Source organism: Helicoverpa armigera, chromosome 15, assembly GCF_030705265.1.
Source record: "Helicoverpa armigera isolate CAAS_96S chromosome 15, ASM3070526v1, whole genome shotgun sequence".
Taxonomy (NCBI): domain Eukaryota; kingdom Metazoa; phylum Arthropoda; class Insecta; order Lepidoptera; family Noctuidae; genus Helicoverpa; species Helicoverpa armigera.
This window is the reverse complement of record NC_087134.1, coordinates 5946007-5969646: the sequence shown is the minus strand read 5'-3', so window position 1 is coordinate 5969646 and position 23640 is coordinate 5946007. Positions and strand designations below refer to the sequence as shown.

The following is a 23640-nucleotide window of genomic DNA, read 5'->3' as shown; positions in this document are numbered from 1 at the left end:
TAGCTCACAACAGACTTTTCACGTAGGACAAAGGGCCTCGCATAGACCTGCCGCACGTAGCCTCGCAATGGCTAGGGCCGCCGCTGGGCATAACCTTCCAAAATGTCTCCTGCCCTTAATACCCTCATTACGATCCCCTGAAATTGAATTTGCTACGAAAGAACAGACTGCACATACCTAGCTACCTTTTGTTATATCACATTCAAGAAATGTCTATAAGTCATCTATAGCCTGTCGAACACAAATCCGCGAAAAAATAACAGACGAAAAAAACATGAGCTAATTGTAAACTTGTAACTAATCTGTAAGCGTGTCACCGAGGCGTAGAATTGGCAAGGATTCGTTCGGAAATTGGCTCTTTTGTGGCATTCGTGTAAGCCAGTGCAACGTACGAGTAGGACCGAGTCGACGGCACCGACTAATTAGAGAGGGTGCTTTGTAAAAACGAGTTGCAGCCTGCGTGCCACCTGGCGTTACCAGGCGAATGGAGACGCAGGGGTGCCGCTACAATGTTGCTTATTTCTAATTATGGAGCCTACCTTTGATAATTTTCATAAGAATTGGGCATTATTAAAGCAAACGTCGCGGCTAATGTAAAATGTGGTGCCTATAGGCAGGTAGGTGGAATCAATTTTGAATCAGAAAGTCCGTTAAATGTTCTGTCTTATTTAAAAGATTTATAATACATAGGTTAAATAGGCCTCGATTTATTAATAGCTTGTTATTATAGAGAAAGAGACCTCTTAAGTTCTTATAAGAACCTATCTACTGAATATCTTCAATGCCTTTGCTTGGTAATTAGGATGGTATGGTAAAAAAGTTAGGAAGGACGTAAATGTTAATTAAGAAAACTTAAATATATATAAGTACCTATCTACTCTGCCTATTTACCTGTCCACCTACATGCCTGCTATTATTCCGCTATGTAGAATAGTTCCTTCTTTCTGACATGTTTAACCAAAGTTACTTAACTACCCACACAAGACGGGTTGAACTCAGGCCGAGATCTGTTAAGCGTACCTACTTAGACTTTGCTCGAACTTGACTTATCCAAGTCAAACTTGACTAAGTTTAAACTTTGCGTACCTACCTACCTAATCTTTCATATTCTGAGCGTTTGTTTATGTTATTACAGTACCTATAATGTATATCTATATACATATAATAAATCTGTAAAAAAACTGTGTCTGTGCATTGAATATATTAAAAAAATAATAATTGGGTGGGGTTTAGAAACAGTAATGGAGCACAAATCCAAAAAAAAAATTCTGTCTGTATGTCTGTATGTCTGTATGTCTGTTTGTTTGTACACGCTAATCTTCGGAACTACTGAACGGATTTCAATGATTCTTTCTTTGTTGTATCGGTATTAAACCTGGTCAACATATAGGCTATAATTTATCTTCGAAACTTGAAGACCTGATGCAGAACTCCAACAGACCAACAAAACTATAAAAGATACAAAATTGGTGCCATGGCAAAAATTGTTTCATGGGATAAGCATTTTCTGCTGAGATAATAAATTTGAAGATCTGGAACACCTGATGTGAAACCCCAAGAGCTCAGCTACTCTGTACCATATAAAGGTATGACGTTTGAGCAAAAGTTGTTCAATCTGATAAGCACTTTCTATTGAATTACAAAAATTGAAGATCTAAAACACCTGATGTGGAACTCCAGAAGCCCAGCCAGACTATAGCATATAAAGGTATGACGTCTTAGCAAAAGTTGTTCAATCTGATAAGCACTCTCTAATGACTTATAAAAATTGAAGATCTAAAACACCTGATGTGGAACTCCGGGAGCCCAGGTAGACAATAGCATATAAAGGTATGACGTTTTAGCGTTCAATCTGATAAGCACACTCTATTGACGTAAAATAGGTACCTATTGTGAATCAAAAAATTAAGTCGTAGTCAGAGCGGCTGAAGGGCGAGGATACCTCGGCGGACTTAAAACGCAGATCACGCGCTCCCTGTGGGTCCAGCATCACCGGCCCACTCGGCACTTACCAGGAAGCACCTGCCCTCCGAGAAGGGCTACTAACCATGCTCTAGCGACTCCACTCTGGACGGCAAACCCCCGTCATGGTTCACTCTGGCCGGCCGGAGGTGGGAGACAGTATACTCTCCCTGGAGCACTCGGTATATATAGCCCCGCGGGGTCGCTACTCCCCGTCATCAGCCTCAGATGTCCTGCGGTGCTTATATCTCATTATTATTGTCGTTATTATCTCAAGAGCCTTTGTCCCAATTATGTTAGGGTGGACTTCCAGTCACGATGCAACTGAGTACCAGTGTTATACAAGGAGCGACTGTCTATCTGACCTCCACAACCCGGTTACCCGCTCAATCCAACGCCCCTTGGTAAGACTTATTGGCTTCTGACTACCCATAACGACTGCCAAGAATGTTCAATGACAGCGGGAACCTACAGTTTAACATCCCCTCCAAATAACGGTCATTGGTATCCAAAATATACGCAGAAAGTACATACGAACTTAGAAAAGTTGCATTGGCAGGTACTTGCCAGATCTGGAATCAAAGTCACACGCTCATACTTGAGAGATTGGTTCTCTACCCACTAAACCACCACGACTTCCACTAAGTCACCACGAATTAGTCATCTTAGTTATATTTCATTTTTTTTACGTAATAATACGTGCAATATTTTCGTCACACACAACTTAAATGCGGACTAATTAGAATCACTACTTTTATCCCTATGGTCACGTCTATTGCGCTTCAGTTCTCAGCGTTTTGTTTAGTCTGCTGTGCTTTTGCCGTTGAAGTACAAAAATTAAATATATGGAACGTTTCTAATGGTTATGCGTATTCCGTTGTTTTCAAGTCAACGGGCCCTTAAAATTCAATATCAGACGATTCAGATCTTTGATTTTGCTGACCCCGTGGTCGCTGGCATAAGGGACTGGATCCGCGTACGAAGTCGCGGGCAGAAGCTAGTAGTATATATATCTAAATTGATTATCTACTTAGGTACTTACCCGTTGTATCAGCACCAGTAGATCCATGGTCCACTTCACGACTGCACACGAAAAGTTTCAATAGGGGTTTTCACGAAACGAATAGCGACGGATTGTTAAGCGCGCCACCACACGAAGTGACGACCACGACCACTCTGACAAGAATACGACATCAATAAAATTTGTAATTAGGTACCCACAACAAGAAACTTATTATGGTCAATAGAAATTACTTTTCTGAGGTACCTATTATTATTAAATTAAATTAGGCAATGCCTACCTATCTATAATGTACTTATATAGGTATCCTGAAAGACATCATTAAAATCGACTGAAAATCACATGTCTAGCTCCAGAGTTCAAATATCCGATGACAACCCTCCCCGATGTAAAATTATCTGCTTATCTTCAGGAATATCTTGACTATTTGGACGAATCGTGTCGCAAATTTGGCTTGGTAATCAGTGCTTCAAAGACTCAGATTCTTAAACAGCCTGCAAGGAAAACATCTGCAGATGACACGCCTGTTTACCTAAGCGGGAAACCTTTGGAGGAAGTGGGATCCTTTCGATACCTTGGCAGTCTCGTACGCAGCGACAACCGTCTCGAGTCTGAGATATCTGCAAGGATCGCTAAGGCTGCAGCAGCTTTTGGCGGACTTAATCACCGTGTATGGAAGTCCCATGATCTCAAATTAGTCACTAAGCTAGCTGTATACAAAGCCATTATACTACCTTTGCTTTTGTATTCCTCGGAGACTTGGTGCCTTTACAAAGGTGACATCAAACGCCTCGACGTCTTCCATCTTAAATGTCTCCGGGCTATTCTTCGTATTCGCTGGCAAGATCGGATTTCCAACACGGAGGTTCTCCGTCGATCGTCTATGTCAGGTATAGAGAGTTTCCTGATGAAGGGACAATTGCGCTGGTGCGGTCACCTTGTACGTATGGAGTCCTCCAGATTGCCTAAGACCGTTTTTTACTCTGAGCTCAGTACTGGCAAACGCCAATCTGGAGGGCAATATTTGCGATACAGGGACGTACTAAAGCGCCACCTAAGATCAGTTGGCTTATCGCCAACCTCATGGGAACAAGTAGCGACCCAAAGACCTGAGTGGCGCAGAGCTGTTCATAAGAGCGTACAGGATTTTGAACAGCGGCGTCTCGAAGCCTTAGACGCTAAACGCCAGCTCCAAAAATCCCGCCCCAAGCCCTCCTATACCTACACTTACAATGCGCAAGGGCAACTCTACTGCGCTATTTGTGACCGCGTGTTCAAGGCAAAGTTTGGTTTCGCGAGTCATGTACGAGCCCATGAACGAAACCAAACTGCCGATATATGCCAGGGTGTCGCCGTCGACGGAATCGTCTAGGAGGACATCATCATCATCATCATCATCATCATCATCATCATCATCATCTGCTTACGAGACAGTTCCTACATTAATTAGCGACGAGTAATGAAAAGAGCAACATTCCCGTCATTCACAGTTCTTTTCATAAATACCTACCTAAACATGTACATTCTATAGATATAAGTTCTATAGAGATATAGACCTTCTGTCCTGCACTAGTTGGATACGGACTTCTGCGTGAATATAATGAGTTAGGTACACCGGGATATAAAACCAGTAGGTAGGTACTATTAGATCATAGGTAGGTACCTACAATAAGTTCACGTAATTGACATAAGGGAAATATACGCTTGGGGACGAGTAGGTACTAAATTCGAACTTAAGAAGGTACTTAGGTACCTAATCTACGCGGGCACGTATGTAAACTGAAAACTTTCGATTGAACACAAATTATTATAACCTCGACTATAACGACAAAAAAAAACTATCTGTAGGTACAATTAAACGAAATGTAGGTACCATCAACAAATCAATTGATTCTTAAGTCATGCGAAAATAAAAAAAAATGTTTACCAGCTTTGTACGCAGGTCTATAAGTATATGGGGCACAATTACCAAGATTGATTTGATAATTTCCTATTTATTATAGTTAAACAAATGTCATAAATACATAATTTTTTTTCGTTCATATTCTCTGTTTTTAGGGCTATTGTGGAAACACTAATCAGTAATCTCTTATGAAAGCGCCATCTGTTATTCAAGATCTAAACTACTCAGTGAAGGAGAATGACTAATCCCAGATAGTTCAAGATAAGATTTTTTAATCTTGTTTCACACTATATGCTACGTACTTTTGAACATAAAACATCATAATGCTATAGGGATAATATCGCTATTTTATTTATTATAATGTGAACTGGAATGTGGTATATTTCTCGACTGTGAGAAATATACAACAGCCATATTCTTTAGTCCGCCCGCCATCTGAGGACATGGTGCATTTAGAATTTTATTGTGAAAACAAAGCTTAAATGGGTTTATAAACGAAATAAAATAAAAATTATATCAAGACTCTATATTTGGTAAAAAGCTGGAATGCAATATTAAATGCCTTTTAATCAAAAACCAGCTAAGAAATTAGATTTTACATGAATTGAATATTTAAATACATTAATAAACATAATGTTGGAATTAAATGTGTTTATACAAAAACCATGCTCCATTACATTAAAATGTAGCAACATTTAGTTACACTTATAAAATAAGGATACTTAGTAAGTCTCTTTTAAGTAAAATAAATCTTAAAATTATAAATTCATAATTGCTTAAAAATAGTCAACATCATTATTGACTTGAATACTGGCAATTAACTATGATATTTTATGTCATGGTGCCAAACACAGGGTTGTGTCTGCAAATGCTGGGCCCGTACTCCATGTACGCTTGCTTTGTGTGACACACTTGATAGAACTCAGGTGTGGAGCCCAACATACTGCCTCCGAACCAGACAGCATACCGCTGCATGTTGTGTGAAATCACTTGCACATCTACAGGCTTAGGTGTGATACGGCCCTCTGATAGAGTAGTTGATAGCTTCAGCCTCGCATCAACAGTCCTCTTGATATCTCGCTGCAGTCTCCTCCCGAAGTCACGGAACATTGTCGACCCACCAGACAACACTATGTTGCCATATAAACCTCTCCTCACATCAATGGGACATGACTGAATGACCTCATCTACCATCTCATTCAGAGGAACAGTGAAATCTGCATTAGAGAACTCAGGGTGGAAGAATATCTCAGGCCCCAAGAACCTCTCATAGCCAACATCAACAGAGAATGGATTTTTAGTAATAGCATTTATACCTGTGTAGTTTTTCATCCATTTACCAGGGTCTGCATCATACTTGGCAAACTCTTTTGCTATATCGGGGCAAATATAACTGTATCTCTCTTTTATAGCCTTTGCAGTCTCCAAACTTTGTTCTGGTGGGATACCTACTTCACGCTCACGAAGTAGTGATTGAATAAATGAAGTAATGTTTCTGCCAGCAATTGGTATATGCTTAATACATGACCCAATAACATATCCTTCAGCTACAGGCACTATATGGGTTACACCATCTCCACTGTCCACTACAATGCCTGTGAATGTACGTTCAGCAGTGGTGCGAGACTTCCACGACGCTGCGAGCGCCAACACGGCCTGCACAGCAATATACAAGCCAGGCACATTGAATGACTCAAACATAATCTCAGCTAAATACTCCCTGTTCTCAGGAGTGTTCAGTGGCGGTTCAGTGAGCAAGAAGTGATGATCTTCTGGCTCCGCTCTCAGGTATTTGAAGATGCACTGTTCAATGTAACGTTCCATGAGATCCCAATCTTCGACGAGACCGTGACGTACGGGATATTTCACAGCGTACCCGGTGGCGTCAAACGCTTCATCGCCGATGAAGAAATCTAAATCTTCTACAGCTTTAGTCATACGTCGAGTACTCTGATCGCCGACTTTCGCTGTTTCTTTTATCGCTATGGCTGACGGAATGATAAACTGCGGTTCCTTGTTGCCGGCAAAGCCCAGCTTCGTGTAACCTGTGCCCACATCAATGACACATGCTGGTAAATGATCACCCATGATTCTGTACTTGCTAAATACTTTTCTAATCAGAAATCACTAAAATTGTTGAGGACAACTAGTGGGTGCGGTACAATCACTGGTAGATTCACGAATTTTGACGTGTAGCAAATGTCAAACCAGCGGAAGATGATTAATTTACGTTCCATTACACGTAACAATAAAATAGTATAAGCATCTTTTGATACCTAGTTTTAATATTTCCCTATTATAGATTAATTTTGTAAATAAATAAACATATTAAGTATAAGCATCATTATATAAAACAAGCAAAATTGATCATTGTTAAAAGACATTAACTAAGATCAACCGTTGCACTGATCTTGAGAGTCGAACCTATTGAGGAGCCAGATGTTATACTCATCATCCTACTTATTCATGTTTTGATTAGTCTATTTTAGATACTCCCTGGGTGGTCTCCTCACCTTTGAAGCAAGTAGGAGACGTTTAGATGCTATTTCTCAAGTTGTTCAAAGGTGCACCGTCCACCAAGTATCTATACTAATATTATAAAGCTGAAGAGTTTGTTTGAACGCGCTAATCTCAGGAACTACTGGTCCGATTTGAAACTTTCTTTCAGTGTTGGACAGCCCATTTATCCAGGAAGGCTATAGGCTACTTTTTATCCCGGTAAGGGAAGTAGTTCCCACGGGATGCGGGTGAAACCGCTGGCAGAAGCCAGTTTCATAATAAAAAGAGATTAATGCGTAGGTTAATAATGAAACAACGATCTATAAAGCAGCTGATATTTATTGTGACCTGATACTAATGCTATATTTACACAATTTACATTACAGGAATGTAATTTTAACGTTTTAATTTTGAAGACCTCAATAGTAATGTAACAAGTTGTTAATACATAGTTAATTTTCATTAAAGATTTACCACTAACATTACATCAAGGGATTCCTGCTTTTTTTTTTTAATGGAGTTGAGTCACAGTGGAATGATTTTTGAATGTTGTTGCACTTTCCATTACGCGTTAATATAACAAGCAATGACTACTATAAGTTTCTAAACACGCAGTGCGTTGCGTAATATTTTTTTATTCAGCCTTCGATAAAGCAACGCAACAAATACAAGCTTGGCTCGAATTGATTACCAAACTTAATGCATAACTTTGTGTAATTTCTGAAGATTATTCCTTTGTAGAGAAAAGAACTGATCTGTCGCACACAACCTCTTTTTCAACCTTTTTGTATCCAATCCCATGCATTATTCGAAGTTTTGGTCATGTCAGACTTAAAAATTTTCAAATTGGATTATTTTCAAATTTATGTTTAGCAAACTATGCATCTCAATAATTTGATTTTACGTAGGTATTTCTTAACTACAATAGTTCTCACTCCACTGTTTTTACATTTATTAAGAAAGTACCAAATACTACAGTATACATCTAAGAGCCTTTGCCTTAATACTAAAAACATCATTAATTTTAAATGGCTCTTCCACTAAATTTATCACTACCTACTCATTATTATTACGTTTGGTGTTCACAAGTGGTATAAACCATTAAAATTAGTGATGTTCTAGTTTTCAGACATGAGTTTGCATCTGCTTCTCTGTTTTCTTAATAAGTTTTCTCAGCCACATGCATTAAATAAAATTGTTAAGTATTCCTATCCGTTAGTACATGAAATATTAATCTTCATGATACAAGCTCATAAATGTACACAATATCGATAACTGTTGTTCTGAATTTTAGTTGATGATAAAAAAATATCTCCAATTATATCTTACACTAAAATTTCTCTTAATCCAAGTTTAAATAGTAACAAATAGAATATTGTTTGTTAAATATGTGAGTAACATATGCTATATTATAAAATTCACATAAATTATGTTGATTCATAAAGGATGAAAGTATATTTGTATATAATATCAGTACACCAATCAAGAAGTAACAGTCCGTAAAAACAAAAAAATAACACAACCTCATGATTATCAAATATTTCTTAAATTAGCCATAGCTCCAGTTTATTAATTTTGTACTCACTGTCTATTAGAACTCCATTTTTGCATACATTACTTACTTTGTCGATAAACAGAAACATACAGCAACAAAGAAACACATTAACAAAGCCCTTATCTTTAATTAAAACAAACATTGCAGATACGAACTGTTACAATAAAATAATTCAAATGATAATTTAATATATTTCTACGAGCCCTCTGTACTCCAAATACTGGATAAATATTAACAGATGTTTCTCAGCTTTAGTATTCATAGAATTTAAAAGAAAGAATGTTGTTAACATCATAGACCTCCTTCGCGTTACACTATCAGTATCATTATCAGACTTAATCATAAACAAAACCACAACATTATCTTACGATACAATATATTATTTGCCTAAGATCGTCCATCAAGTTGCAACAACATTTAGATTTCTCACCACATTGTATAGTCGGAGTCGTCCATGTCAAAGATGGTGAAGAAGCCGAGAATGGTGAGGTACACTATGACATTACCTGCCAGTGTTAAATAACAAGCGCCCCATGCAATCTGTTGGAAATAAAATATTCTGGTTATACCTATTTACTCAACTAAAATATTGTTTCGCATCATCTGTGCTGCATCAAAAGCGGTTTGGCCAAACATGGGATAATCGCGCACCAATATAGTAAGGTCAGAATCTCATTTTATTGAAGTCGGTTAAAAACTGAATTTCAAAGAGAACCTTGAGTTCAAGTTCCTTGAGATTGTTTTTAAAATCATGAAATATTTTTTTAATGTTTTTTTCAGATAAGCAATTCTATTGGTGTATAGTAAGTTCAACTCAGTCTTGCGCGCGGCCTTATGTGTGGGTAACCCTTGTACATATAGAGTGACTTTGTGTGCGTGACAAGAGGTACAGTCGGGTACAAATACAGTTATTTAGGGGTTGTATATGGCTGTTTAAAGAAGTTGTTACGTAATTTAATGTTTATTTATTTATAATAATTCTGAATCGCTACTTGAAAAATCAAATGATGAATTTTCGGATTCGCTACTCTCACCAAGCTCAATTATAAATTTTGACTCCATGTCAAAATGTCTATAGTATTCTTCTTTTTTCTTTTGTACATGTCGACAAGTATTTCCCAACATCCCTTCATCAATTTGACTTAAACGTTCATTTATGAGTTTCATTATTTCCGTCTTATTTTGGTCGACATTATGCGAAGCAATATAATTTTTTAAAATTCCCCACACATTTTGTTTACATTATTATACTAGATTATACGTCTTTTTACATTCTTAATCCACACTTGTATTTATTGTCCGCGTACCCCGAGCTAGATTTGTAAGGAGTACTTAATTCATCTTAGATATTTCACCTCATTTATTTCTTAGATACTGTCAATGTCAATTTGAAAAAACGTATGAGAAAATAATGAAAAAATGTAATAATAAAAAGCTTTGAATGTTGTTTCATTTTTTGAAACGCTACCTGACTCTTTAAACATATTTTCTCCGTGAAGAACTAGACATTTTCGTAAACGACTGTACCCATAACAAAAAGCGATAAGAACACGTCATCCTCGGACGACGTCACTGTCACACGAATGAAAGTTGTATATTTACAAGCCGACGCACACATAGGGCCGCGCGCAAATCTGAGTTGAACTATCTATAAAAGAATATTACTTACCACAGCAGCACGAGCCAAAACGATGGGAAGCGCGAAGGAGCTGACGAGGAATCCCATAGTGATGAAAATAGCTGTCTCCATGCAGGGCGAGTTGCCTCCAGTGCTCTCTGAGTGACGGCGAGCGATCATTGTAGGAATCGGGCATAGGATGTAGAACAGAACCACGAAGAATGGCCACCATAGTCTGGAAAAAAAATTACAATATTTTGATTTGTGTCCCATTGATTAAGTTTGGTGAACTCATAATAAAATATGTATCCTGAACTAAATTAATAAGAATAAATTGGTAAATATTTTTTTATTAATTTTTCCTTTGACTAGAACAAACTATTATTTAGAATGAATATTATAAACTTTGTGATTTAAAATATCATCTGAAAAACTGATCAATCTTGATCATCAAGGGTAAAGTTATGATAAGACTCAGCGTTTCAATATGCATGAATACACTTATCTCATATTACTATTATTTGAGGCATCACAATCATAACCATTGTTTTATAAGCTATTGTCATTTATCTAGCCATTTTCCCACAATACACACAATGTATATGAAATTACACCTAAATACAGACTGTGGTTTGAGTTTTTAATATTTGTGTGATAGAATGCACCAACAGTAGAAGTTTTATTTTATCCCTTTCTGTGTTTTAACTTAATAAAGGTTTCAATTTCTTGTTTGTTTGAAGGGCTCCAAACTTTCACTGTTGGGAAGCTAAAATATCTCAAGTAACACAAGATATATATTTTTGTATGAGTATGGGAAGAAGTTTCTCAGGGACACGGGCCAAAACATATACACCTATTATGACATAATAAAATATCTAATTAAATGACATATAACTTTCAAAAGCTCTTACACTGAACAAATCATAACTGTATCAATTTGTTTACAGGATATTATACACTGATAAAGAGTGCAGACAACAAAAAAAGCAGAGATAACTTTTACTTACTTATATTGTGGTAAGGCACAGGCGAGAATAACAAAGGTCATTCCAATAGAACCAGCAAAGGCCAGGGACACCAAACTGAAATACAAAATATCTATTTTCATAATTGTGTATTCGTAAAAAAAAAAATACATAAAATGTTCCTTTGCTATGACATTTAATTGTTTTGTGAGGTAATAACCAAACTCGAGAGTAATCTAGTTGGCTTACTTTTTTGTAATTAAATGGTTCAATCGTGGAATAAAGTCAAAGATTTTCATTTCATATGAACCATTACAGGTGTTTAAAAAACGTCAAGTCAGAAACTAGTGACAGATGGCTTTGTCCTCGACTTGGCAATAAGCACCAGCTTGCCTATAGCTGAGAGCACAGACTAAACCTATCCTGTTAAATGATATACTGATTGATATATTTCTGCAGAGATGCTGTTGGTAATCCAATAAATAAACAAAACAATGAAAGTGTTTGACCAATAAAAGCCTAAATTTTTAACATTCGACGGATTGTTTAAATTCCTTTCACATCGAAGATCTTCATTCTAAACTCAAGAAGCTATGAGCAAATCTAGCAATCATGATACACAAATATTAAATCTTATAGTGTCACAATTAAAAATATAGTGTGACATAAGCAGGTACTCTTTTGTTGCAACCATTCTTTATCATCACACAACACAATGAACCTTTATTGACGAATGTGAGATAAAAACTATCGAAAACAGGTCAACAACATTATGTACGGCCAGTAATTTAAGAATGCAGGCATCTGGTCTGTAAAATAACATATCATACTTTGTCTATACAGTTCTGCTAGTAATTGTACTCGAAATAAAACTTACCCTGATCCATGGCAACGGTGAAAAGTACATGGAAAAAAAATATTGATATGATTAGACAGGTAGAAAGGCTAAAGAAACATTTATTTTAAAAAAATATTTGTAAATAACATGAGTCATACTATCTACAAATAAGACATTGTAGCACAAGGCCGATTGTTATGAACAAGTGAAAGTTATAATTCTGGAAAAGTAATACACACCTTTGATTCCAGCCATTTTAGTTATTTTGTGTTGATAACAAGATTACAATAAAAGAAAGACAAATCTCAAATTCTCAATGATTGAGTGAAACTTCAATGAGGGTTTTCTAAAATGGCGTCCACCAGGTGGCGCACTGAGTCGTCAGGTCCAGGTAACTGTCAAAGTGCTTATCTTTACTATGAATAGTGAACGATTTTAGTGGTTTTTTTATTTTATAATTAAAGCACTGCATTATTGTTTTACTATTGAGGTTGAGTAAATAAAAAAAACTAAATCATATTGTGTTAACAAATTTTTCAACAAGCTTTTCCTTAGTACCAGTGACTTTTGCACCCTCTCTCTTAGCTCAATTTTTAGTTCGGAAACCTTATTCTGACCGTAGTCCATAATAAAATCAATAACACTTCCAATATAACAGAATTTCAATAAACAATAAGTTCGGCACCTACAATTCCATACTATTTGACAGCTGTTTGGACCAGACGCATACGTGGCGCCACCCGGTGGCAGAAAAAATTTCAAAAACCCTCATTAGAAAATCAACTAATTCGAACGCCACAGACGATAAATAAATAGGCTTGTCTGTTTTGCCGAATCATAGATATTATAGTCGATTAATCTAATAAATTCAGATGACAAAACGAGTAGTTTTGAAAATAAGACTTATTTTAACGATAAAGGCAAGACCGCACTTAGCGACACTGCGCGACGCGACACGTAACGACAAAATATTCTTTGTAAGAAATTGTATGAGGTATAACGCACTATGCAGCAGCGGAACTACGCGACGCGACACTCAGCGGCAAAGTTGGGCAACTGACCAAAAGTGTCGCAACCTGTCGCGTCGCGTAGTTCCGCTGCCGTTAAGTGCAATATAGCAAGCGACGCGACACTTCACTTTTTTCAAGTTTTGGTTTAAACGAAAAGTCGTGTTTGAAATGGCTTTCGACGAAGAGAAATTAATTATGTTAGTCAGTCAGTATCCTGAGATATATGATCATCAAAATGAACATTATATGAATTCAAGCGAGTGACAGCCAAGCGAGTGACAGACAAAATTTGCTGCAAACTGTCGCAGCACTGCAGTTCAAGTGCGGTATACCTATAATGTCGTTACGTGTCGCATCGCTCCACTGCCGCGGAGTGTCGCTTAAGTGCGGTCCTACCTTAATGAAAAACAACATGTTGCGCACGCTATGAATAGCTATCCAAGTAACAAAATATCCTTGTTTACTGTCGCAATAGATTCTTGATATTGATAGACTATTTTTTATGTTAGATAAGATGTTTAGTCGAATTGACATTTTAATAAACTATTCTATTAACAATATTCGAGAAAGCTCGAGTTTCTATGTCACATCACTACTACCTTGACCACAGACAATAAATAGACAGCGACACTTGTTTCATGTTATTGTTGATCTTAAATTTTTATTAAACAGACTGTATTAAAACTGATAAATAGTTATTAAACTCAATAAGAATATCCAATATTTAACTATTTACCATGGATGACGATGCGGAAACTTATAAACTTTGGCGTATCCGTAAAACAGTAATGCAGGTAAGTGAGGTTATGTTGTGTGAGAAAGTTTTAAACGTTTAAGTTTCTTTATATTTATTTAAGTACTAAAAGCTTTTTAATGGCTCGTTTGAAGTTAATATGTATATAAATACAGTGATAAAACAGAGGCTTTTGTGAGAACTGAGTTCTTACACCCTAAAATTGTGCTTTTTGCATGAGATCATGTTATAGTGAACATACAATTTTCGATTCCAGTTATGCCATGACCGTGGATACTTAGTAACACAGGATGAATTGGACCAAACGTTGGAGCAGTTTAAAGAGCAATTTGGTGATAAACCCAGGTATAGAAATTGTTTATAGCATCAACAAACACTCTTTCAAAGCCCAATCAAAAACACCACCATAATTGTACTACTGCCTACAAGAAGGTGACCAAGTACTTATATTAGAGAACTTACCAAGGTGAAGTCTTGTAGTTTGTGACACTGTGTGCTCCACCAAAGTTTTCTTAATTTTTTCATCCAAGATCTCCATATTGTTCCTTCTAAATTTTGTATTTTTACAATCAGTACTTGTTTGTTCTAAAGTTCATAGAAAGTTCTAGCATACAATTTTGCTTTTTATGAAATTACATTAAAATAAAGTGTTGTTTGTTTGTTGTGTTGACATTATAATTTTTTTACCACAGTTAAAAAAATTGTTGCTTCAAAACAGTTTTTTATGGCCATGTCATTTGTCTAAAAAGTTTTTATTACAACATTGTCTATTGTTTTCAAAATATGCAGTTTGAAATTGTGACATTTTAAATTGATAAATATTAAATTAATTTACTATTGAATATCCAGTATATTGAATGTTTGAAATATATTTTTTTAACAGTGAGAAGAGACCAGCAAGAAGTGATTTAATTGTACTGGTAGCCCACAATGATGACCCTACTGATCAGATGTTCGTTTTCTTTCCCGATGAACCCAAAATTGGTATAAAAACTATCAAAACATACTGTACTAGGATGCAGGAAGAAAATATTCACAGAGCCATTGTTGTAGTACAAGCAGGTAAACATTTATTTCCTTTATTAGCTGTATAAAATATAAATAAAATATATACTTAGGAATTAAATAAATAAACAAATGGAAAATATATACTAAATATATATAAATATACTAACATAGATTAAGCTATACAAACTAACACTAATAGATTTAATGTTTTGAGAAGAAGTGTAAACTTTTAATATGTACTGGAAATAAAAGGCTTTTTTATTTTATTAGCTGTATTGAAATCTAATACTTAAGATACCTAATATATATAAGATAATATATAAGCTAAAAGTAATTCATGAATTTTGACTGATTTTTAATACCTACCTACTACATCAGATAGTTGCACAGTTGTATAGTAAATAGGATTTCTACTATTTAAGAGGTGACATAGTCTTTGTTATATTTAAACTATATAGGCTTGTTTGGGGATGTCACACATCATCCTTAACTACTATTTCAATAGTTAATAGGTCCATAAGTGTACTAATAAATCTCTTCTCTTCCAGGTATGACGCCGTCAGCAAAGCAGTCGCTAGTAGACATGGCGCCGAAGTACATTCTGGAACAATTCCTGGAGTCAGAGCTGCTGATCAACATCACTGAACATGAGCTGGTGCCGGAACACATTGTGCTAACACCTGATGAGAAGGCTGAATTATTGACTAGATAGTATCCTTTTTAAAAAGTTTTTACAAAGTTTTCCAGGGCAGCCAGTATTTTAATTTAAAATTTTCTTGCCATTTTGCTTTTACTAAATCTAATATCGTCCCCATAGATAGAGCGAAACAACACTAAGTCTGGAAAAAATCGAAAATAAGTTATCAATGTTTATAATTTTATTATTTAAGGTATCAATGCTTAGTTTTAAGTGGGATTTCATTTAATAAGGGAATTGTTTTTAACCCCACTGAAATTATAGACATGAAAGTTATCAGCAGGCGTTCCCTTGGGACACTGCTTGTGTGGGTATGTGACTGCGTACCATACACAGCCGTGGCTATGGTATTATTGATCATATAATTATTTCCTTAACAATTTTGTATCACAGTAAATTGAAAGAGAACATGTTGATGAGAATACAGGCAGGTGATCCAGTAGCAAGATATTTCGGACTTAAAAGAGGACAGGTAAGCCACTTGTTAATACTATTCATTAGGCTACCCGATAAGTAAGCAGTGACTTTCTTTACCTACAAATTTTATTTGGCCCAGTTTGCAATAAGTGTAACATACAACTAAATCTCAAAGATTGTCATAAATGTGTAGATGCTACTTTTCTTTTTTATTATGTGATGAGATGTTTTACAACTTACAAGTACCTATCTAGGCCGCTGTTTAGTAAATTCTATTATTGCATATTCTATATAATTTACTTTGGTTATAAACTTGCAGATCTTGTTATTTTCTAGTGACACACACCTGCCACCTCAGCATGGCGATTGTATCTCTATTCTTCCAAGAAACGACAAAGCTCTTTCTTTCCCACTCGACATGTCTTCTACCCGAGCATGGCGCGAGCTGTAGACTCGCGTTTCTATCAAGAGAAAGACTTTCCATAGCAACGGATAAGTAGCTAGTGATGGGTCGTTCTGCGATGAATTTACGTTTAGTTAGCCAAAAAAAATGTGTCAATGCACTATTTTTCACGCATGAACCTATACATAAACTCACGTAACTCAAAGTAACAACAAAACGTATTCATCGAACTTATTTTTTATCTGTGGAACTAAAATGGTTCATGTTTGTTTGTTTACAAAAAATGATTATTGTTGTTGATTTTAAGTATTTAAATATTGGTGATTACTGCGTGCGGCAAGGAAAAAGTAAGTAGATTTTGTGATTAAATAAATAAAGTACTGATTATTCCAATAGTTGTGTGTAATTAATCCAAACGAACATAATAATTATCCATACATACGATGAAAAGAACAAAGGAAAATAACATAATAATCTCAATAAATGGTGATTGGTGGCATTGTCTGATGAAAACTTTGCCATGCACAGTTCAATGCGTTCCTCACTGTTATCTTGCTTCCCTATATTATTGTCCGAAGTGTTTTTACTTTCGTCGTTACAAAACCTGTTTATTTACAGCGTACGAAGTCCCATCCAATAAACAGAGAAGATAGTATCCCGATCCATTGGGAAAAGAAGGCCACGATAAAGAAGAATAGGTCCGTATTCAAACGCTGCTGAAAAAATATGGAAAAGAACGAGTTCTTGGCATACAATGCTGACACGAGAATCATTCTATTAGTAAGTGTCTTTAAATAATATTCATTTACTAGTAATAGTTCTCCAGACTTGTTGGTTTCATTCTAGCAAAACTCTCATGCTTTGTTTTCAAAGTATAATTATGGCAATAATAATTATAGTACCTATTTGTTGCTTGTGTGATATAAGCAACAACTCTTAAGATAAAAAATAAAATGAGACAATCATTTACACAGAGGTAAAGGTTTATTTACATAAAATTAAGGCTACAGATAAAGTCATTTATTCAAAATAGGCTGAAAATCAGCAGCAGAAGCGGTGGAACAAACTCCCCAGCAACTCAATTCTGTCTGTATGGTTTGAAGAACTGTTGATATACAAAGATATTCATAATAGTTGCTCTTCTGTGAGTTGCAGCTTGTAGTAAGCTACCGCTAAGGTCATTAGTGTGTCTCTCTTTCTGCCTTTCTTCGGGAAGAGTTGTAGTATAGGCACCCTGCAAAAAGAAATAACTGTTTGGTAAAGAGTTTTTACAAGAATTATTTTACAGTATAATAAAAGAATAACATACTGATAGTGACACATTATCAGCATTCTTATTGATGTCATGAGTCAAGACCCTAACGCATGACTAGAATCCCCTGAAAATGAATGTTAATTTAATTTTGTGTTCTTGTTTCAGATTACAAAAAAAGGATGCTAAATGACAACTGGGTCGTCAGTTCACAAATTATAAATTATTGAAATGATATCATTTAATAAAGAATGTGAATATTAAAATCATAATGGTTGTTTATTTAAAATGTCATTTTTTTCTTAGCAGATAAAACTGTCCAATTCTAGAGTCATATAGCCTGCGCAGTTTGTTCTTAATGAGAGAACTATTGAAAATCGATTGTTTATGAACTCTGTCAGGATAATTGGCATTTATGTTCAATATTTTGCACTCAGTATCTACAATCTCAAATAGAGGTTATATCTAATATTAGGTATCATCATCATCATCATCATCTCAGCCATAGGACGTCCACTGCTGAACATAGGCCTCCCCCTTTGATCTCCACAGATACCTGTTGGAATATATTAGGTATACTGACCTTGTATTCACTGCAAAAACAAATTGCATAAAAAATTTGCTAACAGTGGTTAGTAATGTTGTTAATGACCTAAGCAGGACCCGAACAAAGAACCTGCAACAATTAAGCTTTGTTAAATATTTTTCTTCTGTTTAATTATTTTCTTGCAATGAAGGGCAATACCTACATAATAGACAAAATAATCTTAGAAACAATAATAAATGAATAGATCTTTCTATATTTAACTTATCTATAAGGACGAAAACTTTGTCATATTTTTGGTTGGAAAGCACAACGAAATAAAATAGACTGTAGGTAGGTACTTACATTGATATGAACAGGCAGACCCTAAGATATCCTAGGAGACAGATTCCGCACAAATAATGCACCATCTCTGCACATTTACGTTTTCAATGTCGAGAGGCTTAACACTCGTATAGCTCGTTCTTTGAGCTTTACACTGATTCTTCTCAGCATAAAAACTGACCACATGACGACGGTAGGACCCCGACATACTTTGTAAATGCTTTTTGAGATCTTAAAATTATAATAATATTCTTGTCTACTAGGAGTGGGTGATACAAAACGTATATAGATATTGAATCTATATATTGGTGCAATATCTAAAATCCGATATCGGCTTAATCTGAATCTATATATCGGGCGAAACACTATATTGCTCCAAAACGTATCCGAGGGCGAGTATGAGCTTGTCGTACGTATCGTATTAAACCGATTTACCGAATAAAGACCGAGTATACACGATGTGACACGATCTCTAGTCTCTACACCGACGAAATAACTTAGCAGCCGGCCGAGAGAGGGAGCGCGTGATTAATAAAACCAACGTAGAACGTAGCTTAATAATCCGTAGGTACTATTCTGAACCTTATGTCAAATGCAATAAGTCTGTTTGAAGAATTGTTTTAGTATTTTGGCAAGATTGTTAAAGGAATTTCAACTTTCTTTTAAAGTAATAATGATGCATATTACATTACATAATTTGCAAGGATTTATTAACTTCGCGCATGACGCTTGTTGTCCTCTGGCCTTGAACTAGAAAGCAAAGAAATTTTAAAATTCTATTTTTTAGTTTCGTGCTAGCAATTATTGAGTGAGCGCATTATTGTTGTTCCTCATTATTACTTACTTACGATTTGATTTTCTGTTAATTTGTGTTAGTTTAGTATTTAAAATAGTTTAATTTCTTAACTTGAGTATTAATGTGTGTAGGTATTAAGGTGTAAATAAAATTTAAGTGTAAAATTAGAGTAGGTTAGGTACTTATATTGAAACATTTTGTGACTCGTGTTAAAAACTATTTTTAAAATGTCTCGTATAAATTCGAGTATTTTATGGGACTATTTTGACAAAACAAATTTAGTGGACAAAAAGCCAAATGTCGTGTTTGTGGTGACAGTTATAGTTATAAAGGTACGACAGGCAATCTAAAGGCACATTTAAAAAAGCATTTAGATGCATATACGAGAGTTGCTACCGGGCAGCAAGATATTACGACTTTCCAAACTGCCTCAGCAAGTCAGATTATTGCCGCAGATTCATCTGCAACACCGTCAACATCGGCTACAATAACTACGTTAGCAAACCCAATCGCCTCAACTTCAACAGCAGCGAATCCAACAGTTTCACCCCCACGTCACGTAAGACAACAAGGTATAGAAAGATATGGCGCCACTAAAAAATATCAGGTGACTTGAAAGAAAGATCGACAATGATGTACTAGACTTATTCATAGATAGTTATCACCCCTTTACATTAGTAGAGGAACGAGCTTTTAAAAAAGTTATGCGCTGGATCCCTGGCTATCAACTCCCGACTAGAAAAACTATTTCTAACGTCATGATTCCTGCCTTGTACAATAAAAACGAAGAAACTTTAAAACGACATTGGGTAGCATTGAACATTTGTGTCTTACAGCTGACTTATGGACGTCAAGAGCCAATGAATCGTATTTGGCTGTTACCGGTCATTTTATCACGGAGGAGTTCGAGCTAAAGACCATCTTGCTGGACTGTTCTAATTTCGAAGATTCTCATACGAGTGAAAACATTCAGAGTGTGTTAAATGATGTAATGAGTAAATATGAATTAACATTAAACAAAATTAATTTTATAGTAACTGATAATGCGGCCAATATTCAAAGAGCGGTTACTAACATCGGTTGGAAGCATTATGGATGCTATGGACACACGCTTAATTTGATTTTACAGAATGCCATTACAAGAGAGCAGACTCTACAGTCCGTATTAGATAAAGTAAAAAAAATTGTGCGCTTTTTAAAAAACAGTACCGCCTTAGAGAAATTATTAAAAGCACAAACTAATGATCAGCCAAACTGCGTACCAAAACGTTTGATTCAAGAAGTTCCGACGCGCTGGAACTCCAGCTTTCACATGATACGGCGCTTCGTGGAACTGGAACATTGCATTAGGTCTACAGTTGCAGTCATCAGAAAAGACCTTCCCATTATTACCAACGAAGAGTGGTTGCTACTTGCCGAAGTCACAAAAATATTGAAACCGTTCGAGGACGCGACAGAATCGATGAGCGGCGAAAAGTATATGACTGGTAGTTCAGTCATAGTCATGACACGGTGTCTAATATCATCATGTGATAAACTCCTGGACGAAGAATTCTGTGATGTATCTAAAGAGCTAATTTACACTTTAAGGACAGGACTAATAACCAGATTCTCCAATCTTGAAAGAAGTGGAACATTTTCGGTATGTACATTTTTAGATCCTCGATACAAACTGGCTGTCTTTTCTGACGAAAATGAAATTATAAATACTAAGAAACGAGTCCAGGACTTAGTAAGTGGTATTATAGCGCAGGAGAGAGCGCGAGAAGAGGCACCCGTCTCGGCATCTGAGGACCACAATGCTGATAAGTTTTCACCATGGACAATTTTAAACGAAATAGTGGGAAAAAAGCAAAATGTCGGGACACCGGTGTCAAAAGCCATTAAAGAAATAGATGGCTATTTGAATGACGACCTGTTGCCAGTTTTCACAGGAACTACGTGGAACTGCCCTCTCGAATGGTGGCGCAAACATAAGTTTACATATCCATACTTGGCGAAACTATTAAAAAGATATGGAAACATCATGGCGACGTCAGTTCCATGCGAGAGGATCTTTAGCAAAACGGGACTAATTATAAATGATCGTCGCACTCGGCTGACAACATCAAAAGTAAACCAGCTCGTATCTTTGAACGTAAATCTAGATGAAAACAGATTTAAATAAATGCTGAACAAACAACGTAAATAGTTGAAAATGTAAAAGACAATGTAAATAGTGTAAATATAAAAAGTTTGTATATATCATCAAATGAACTGTTAAATACGCCTGCATTATTTTATCGTTCGGCACCTACATTTAGGTATAATTTATTATAAAACTTTTCATAACAGACAATAATGCAGCCAGTCCTAAGCCTGGTAAAAGTATGAAGGACAGTTCATTGATGATGACGATTGTATGTTTTCTCTAACTACGTAATAGGCTTTTTCATCACGTGAAATTAGTGATGTTTAAACTTCAGCTAAGTATCTAGACAAAACCGTTGTTTGTAATTTAGCTCCTTAGAGATACATCGTATTACGATATTTACAATATCGCATGCCTAGGTGGTTCTCACTCACAATACGCTTTATGGAATGATACAACATCATGAGACGGATTACGCGTATCTGTTAATATATAGTTTCAGAAAATATATAGTTTCGAAATCCGATATCAAATATCAATATATAGTTTCGATTTGATATTGTGAAAAAGCTATATTACCCACTCCTATTGTCTACTCTTGTCTAGGTCCGATGAGATGTAGAGTATTTGACATTTCATATAGAAAGTTGTATCTACTCCCAAATGTCAAAAGTAGAGAAAATATAGTCGTCATGCTCGACGCGATAGACACATGTCGACGAAGAAAAGAAACATTTCTTTTCTCGATGTCAAACATCGCCATGCTCGGGTCGATAGAAATCTTTCTTCAATCTGTCATTTTGTCGATTCTCCGGTAGACAAAAGCTGTTTCTATGGCGGTCATGCTAGGCCCGCTGTAATTATGTCTGTATGCAAATGAAGACTTTGCGTGGTTAGACATGTTATGGGCATATTGATGTGTCATGCAAAAAACATGAAATGTTCCAGTGTGTGTTTGCAAAAAAACGCATAGTTTAATATGTGCATAATTTAGTATTTACATAGCTACTACATAAAAACAAGTGAATCTATGGGAAAGTTAGTTTTTCAACGTCAATAGTTTTTTTTAGCCTATGCTGTCCCTCTGCTGGGCAAAGGCCTCCCAATAATATAAGTACTTTTTTCTAAATTTCTAGGAATGATTATAGAATTTTGAATATGAATGATGTAAACATATTTTTTTGTTTTCAGGTGGTGAAGATTATTCGATCGTCGGAAACAGCTGGACGATACATTTCATATAGATTAGTATGTTAGGATAGAAAATAAATATTAAATATTTTCACATAGGTACACTGTTTTATTAATTTGTTCATTTTCACACAAGAGGACATGTGCTGATCGGGCGTCTTACGTATATCTTTTGTTCTTCCCCAAATTGCTGCCGGTCTTTTGACTATTATAGAAAATATATATGTGCATTTCCTTGAAAAGACAACTATGATGGATTTAACAATGCGTGTTTACGTTCTGGTATCTAAATATTAGTATGATTGCAATAACGATTAAGTCATTATGACATAGTAGCCTGGCTATGTTTAGCCTAATTTAGCGGTAAATTGATAGAAGTATAAACATTGGTTGGCCATGGTGAGGTAGTAAACTCTGCAATCTTGAGACAATTTTTATGTAGGTATACGGTCTCTACCAATTAGACGAGTTTTACGATTGGTAGCATTTTATTTGATTAGCGGGTTCTAAAGTTATGGGGTTGTTTTGTCTACTTATAGGTAGTTCCCACATAATTGTCGCAAATGTTTTTTTCTTATTAGATCTCGAAGAAGTGTTCAAATGAAGTGATTACCACTACTAATAGACAGACCAATAAAAAATACAGATATTTGAGTAAATCAAGCATATAACTTAATACTATCGGATATACATCATTCACGGCTAAGCTAACAGACCCGAAAATCGGCAAACACACACATTAAAAAATTACC

At 35.8% G+C, this 23640-nt stretch overlaps 3 protein-coding genes and 2 long non-coding RNA genes across 6 annotated transcripts; 2 read left to right on the top strand and 3 right to left on the bottom strand.

The window, feature by feature from the left end:
- Positions 1-5397: 5397 nt before the first annotated feature.
- Arp3 (Actin-related protein 3) lies at positions 5398-7091 on the bottom strand. Its single transcript, XM_021326408.3, has one exon. The coding sequence runs from the start codon at positions 6972-6974 to the stop codon at positions 5718-5720; it is 1257 nt and encodes a 418-aa protein (XP_021182083.1). The 5' UTR covers positions 6975-7091; the 3' UTR covers positions 5398-5717.
- A 615-nt stretch (positions 7092-7706) lies between these two features.
- LOC110370559 (leptin receptor gene-related protein) lies at positions 7707-13152 on the bottom strand. The gene is made up of 5 exons (XM_064038044.1): positions 13134-13152; positions 12601-12698; positions 11566-11641; positions 10610-10793; positions 7707-9480 (listed from the first exon to the last, which is right to left on the bottom strand). Exons 2-5 carry the CDS (start codon positions 12614-12616, stop codon positions 9367-9369), a joined length of 390 nt encoding a protein of 129 aa, XP_063894114.1. The 5' UTR covers positions 12617-12698; positions 13134-13152; the 3' UTR covers positions 7707-9366.
- Positions 13153-13962: 810 nt separating this feature from the next.
- On the top strand, positions 13963-22986 carry LOC110370556 (DNA-directed RNA polymerases I, II, and III subunit RPABC1). Its single transcript, XM_049844812.2, has 6 exons — positions 13963-14165; positions 14382-14470; positions 15009-15187; positions 15682-15844; positions 16224-16302; positions 22889-22986. Exons 1-6 carry the CDS (start codon positions 14109-14111, stop codon positions 22952-22954), a joined length of 633 nt encoding a protein of 210 aa, XP_049700769.1. The 5' UTR covers positions 13963-14108; the 3' UTR covers positions 22955-22986.
- LOC135117818 (uncharacterized) lies at positions 16377-18174 on the top strand. The gene is made up of 3 exons (XR_010277188.1): positions 16377-16997; positions 17269-17430; positions 18071-18174. It is a non-coding gene; the product is annotated as an uncharacterized LOC135117818 (long non-coding RNA).
- On the bottom strand, positions 17616-19724 carry LOC135117819 (uncharacterized). Of its 2 annotated transcripts, XR_010277190.1 has the most exons (3): positions 18792-19724; positions 18486-18578; positions 17616-18029 (listed from the first exon to the last, which is right to left on the bottom strand). It is a non-coding gene; the product is annotated as an uncharacterized LOC135117819 (long non-coding RNA). The 2 variants fall into 2 exon arrangements; XR_010277189.1 differs by lacking the exon at positions 18792-19724 and having other exon boundaries at positions 18486-18785.
- Positions 22987-23640: the final 654 nt, after the last annotated feature.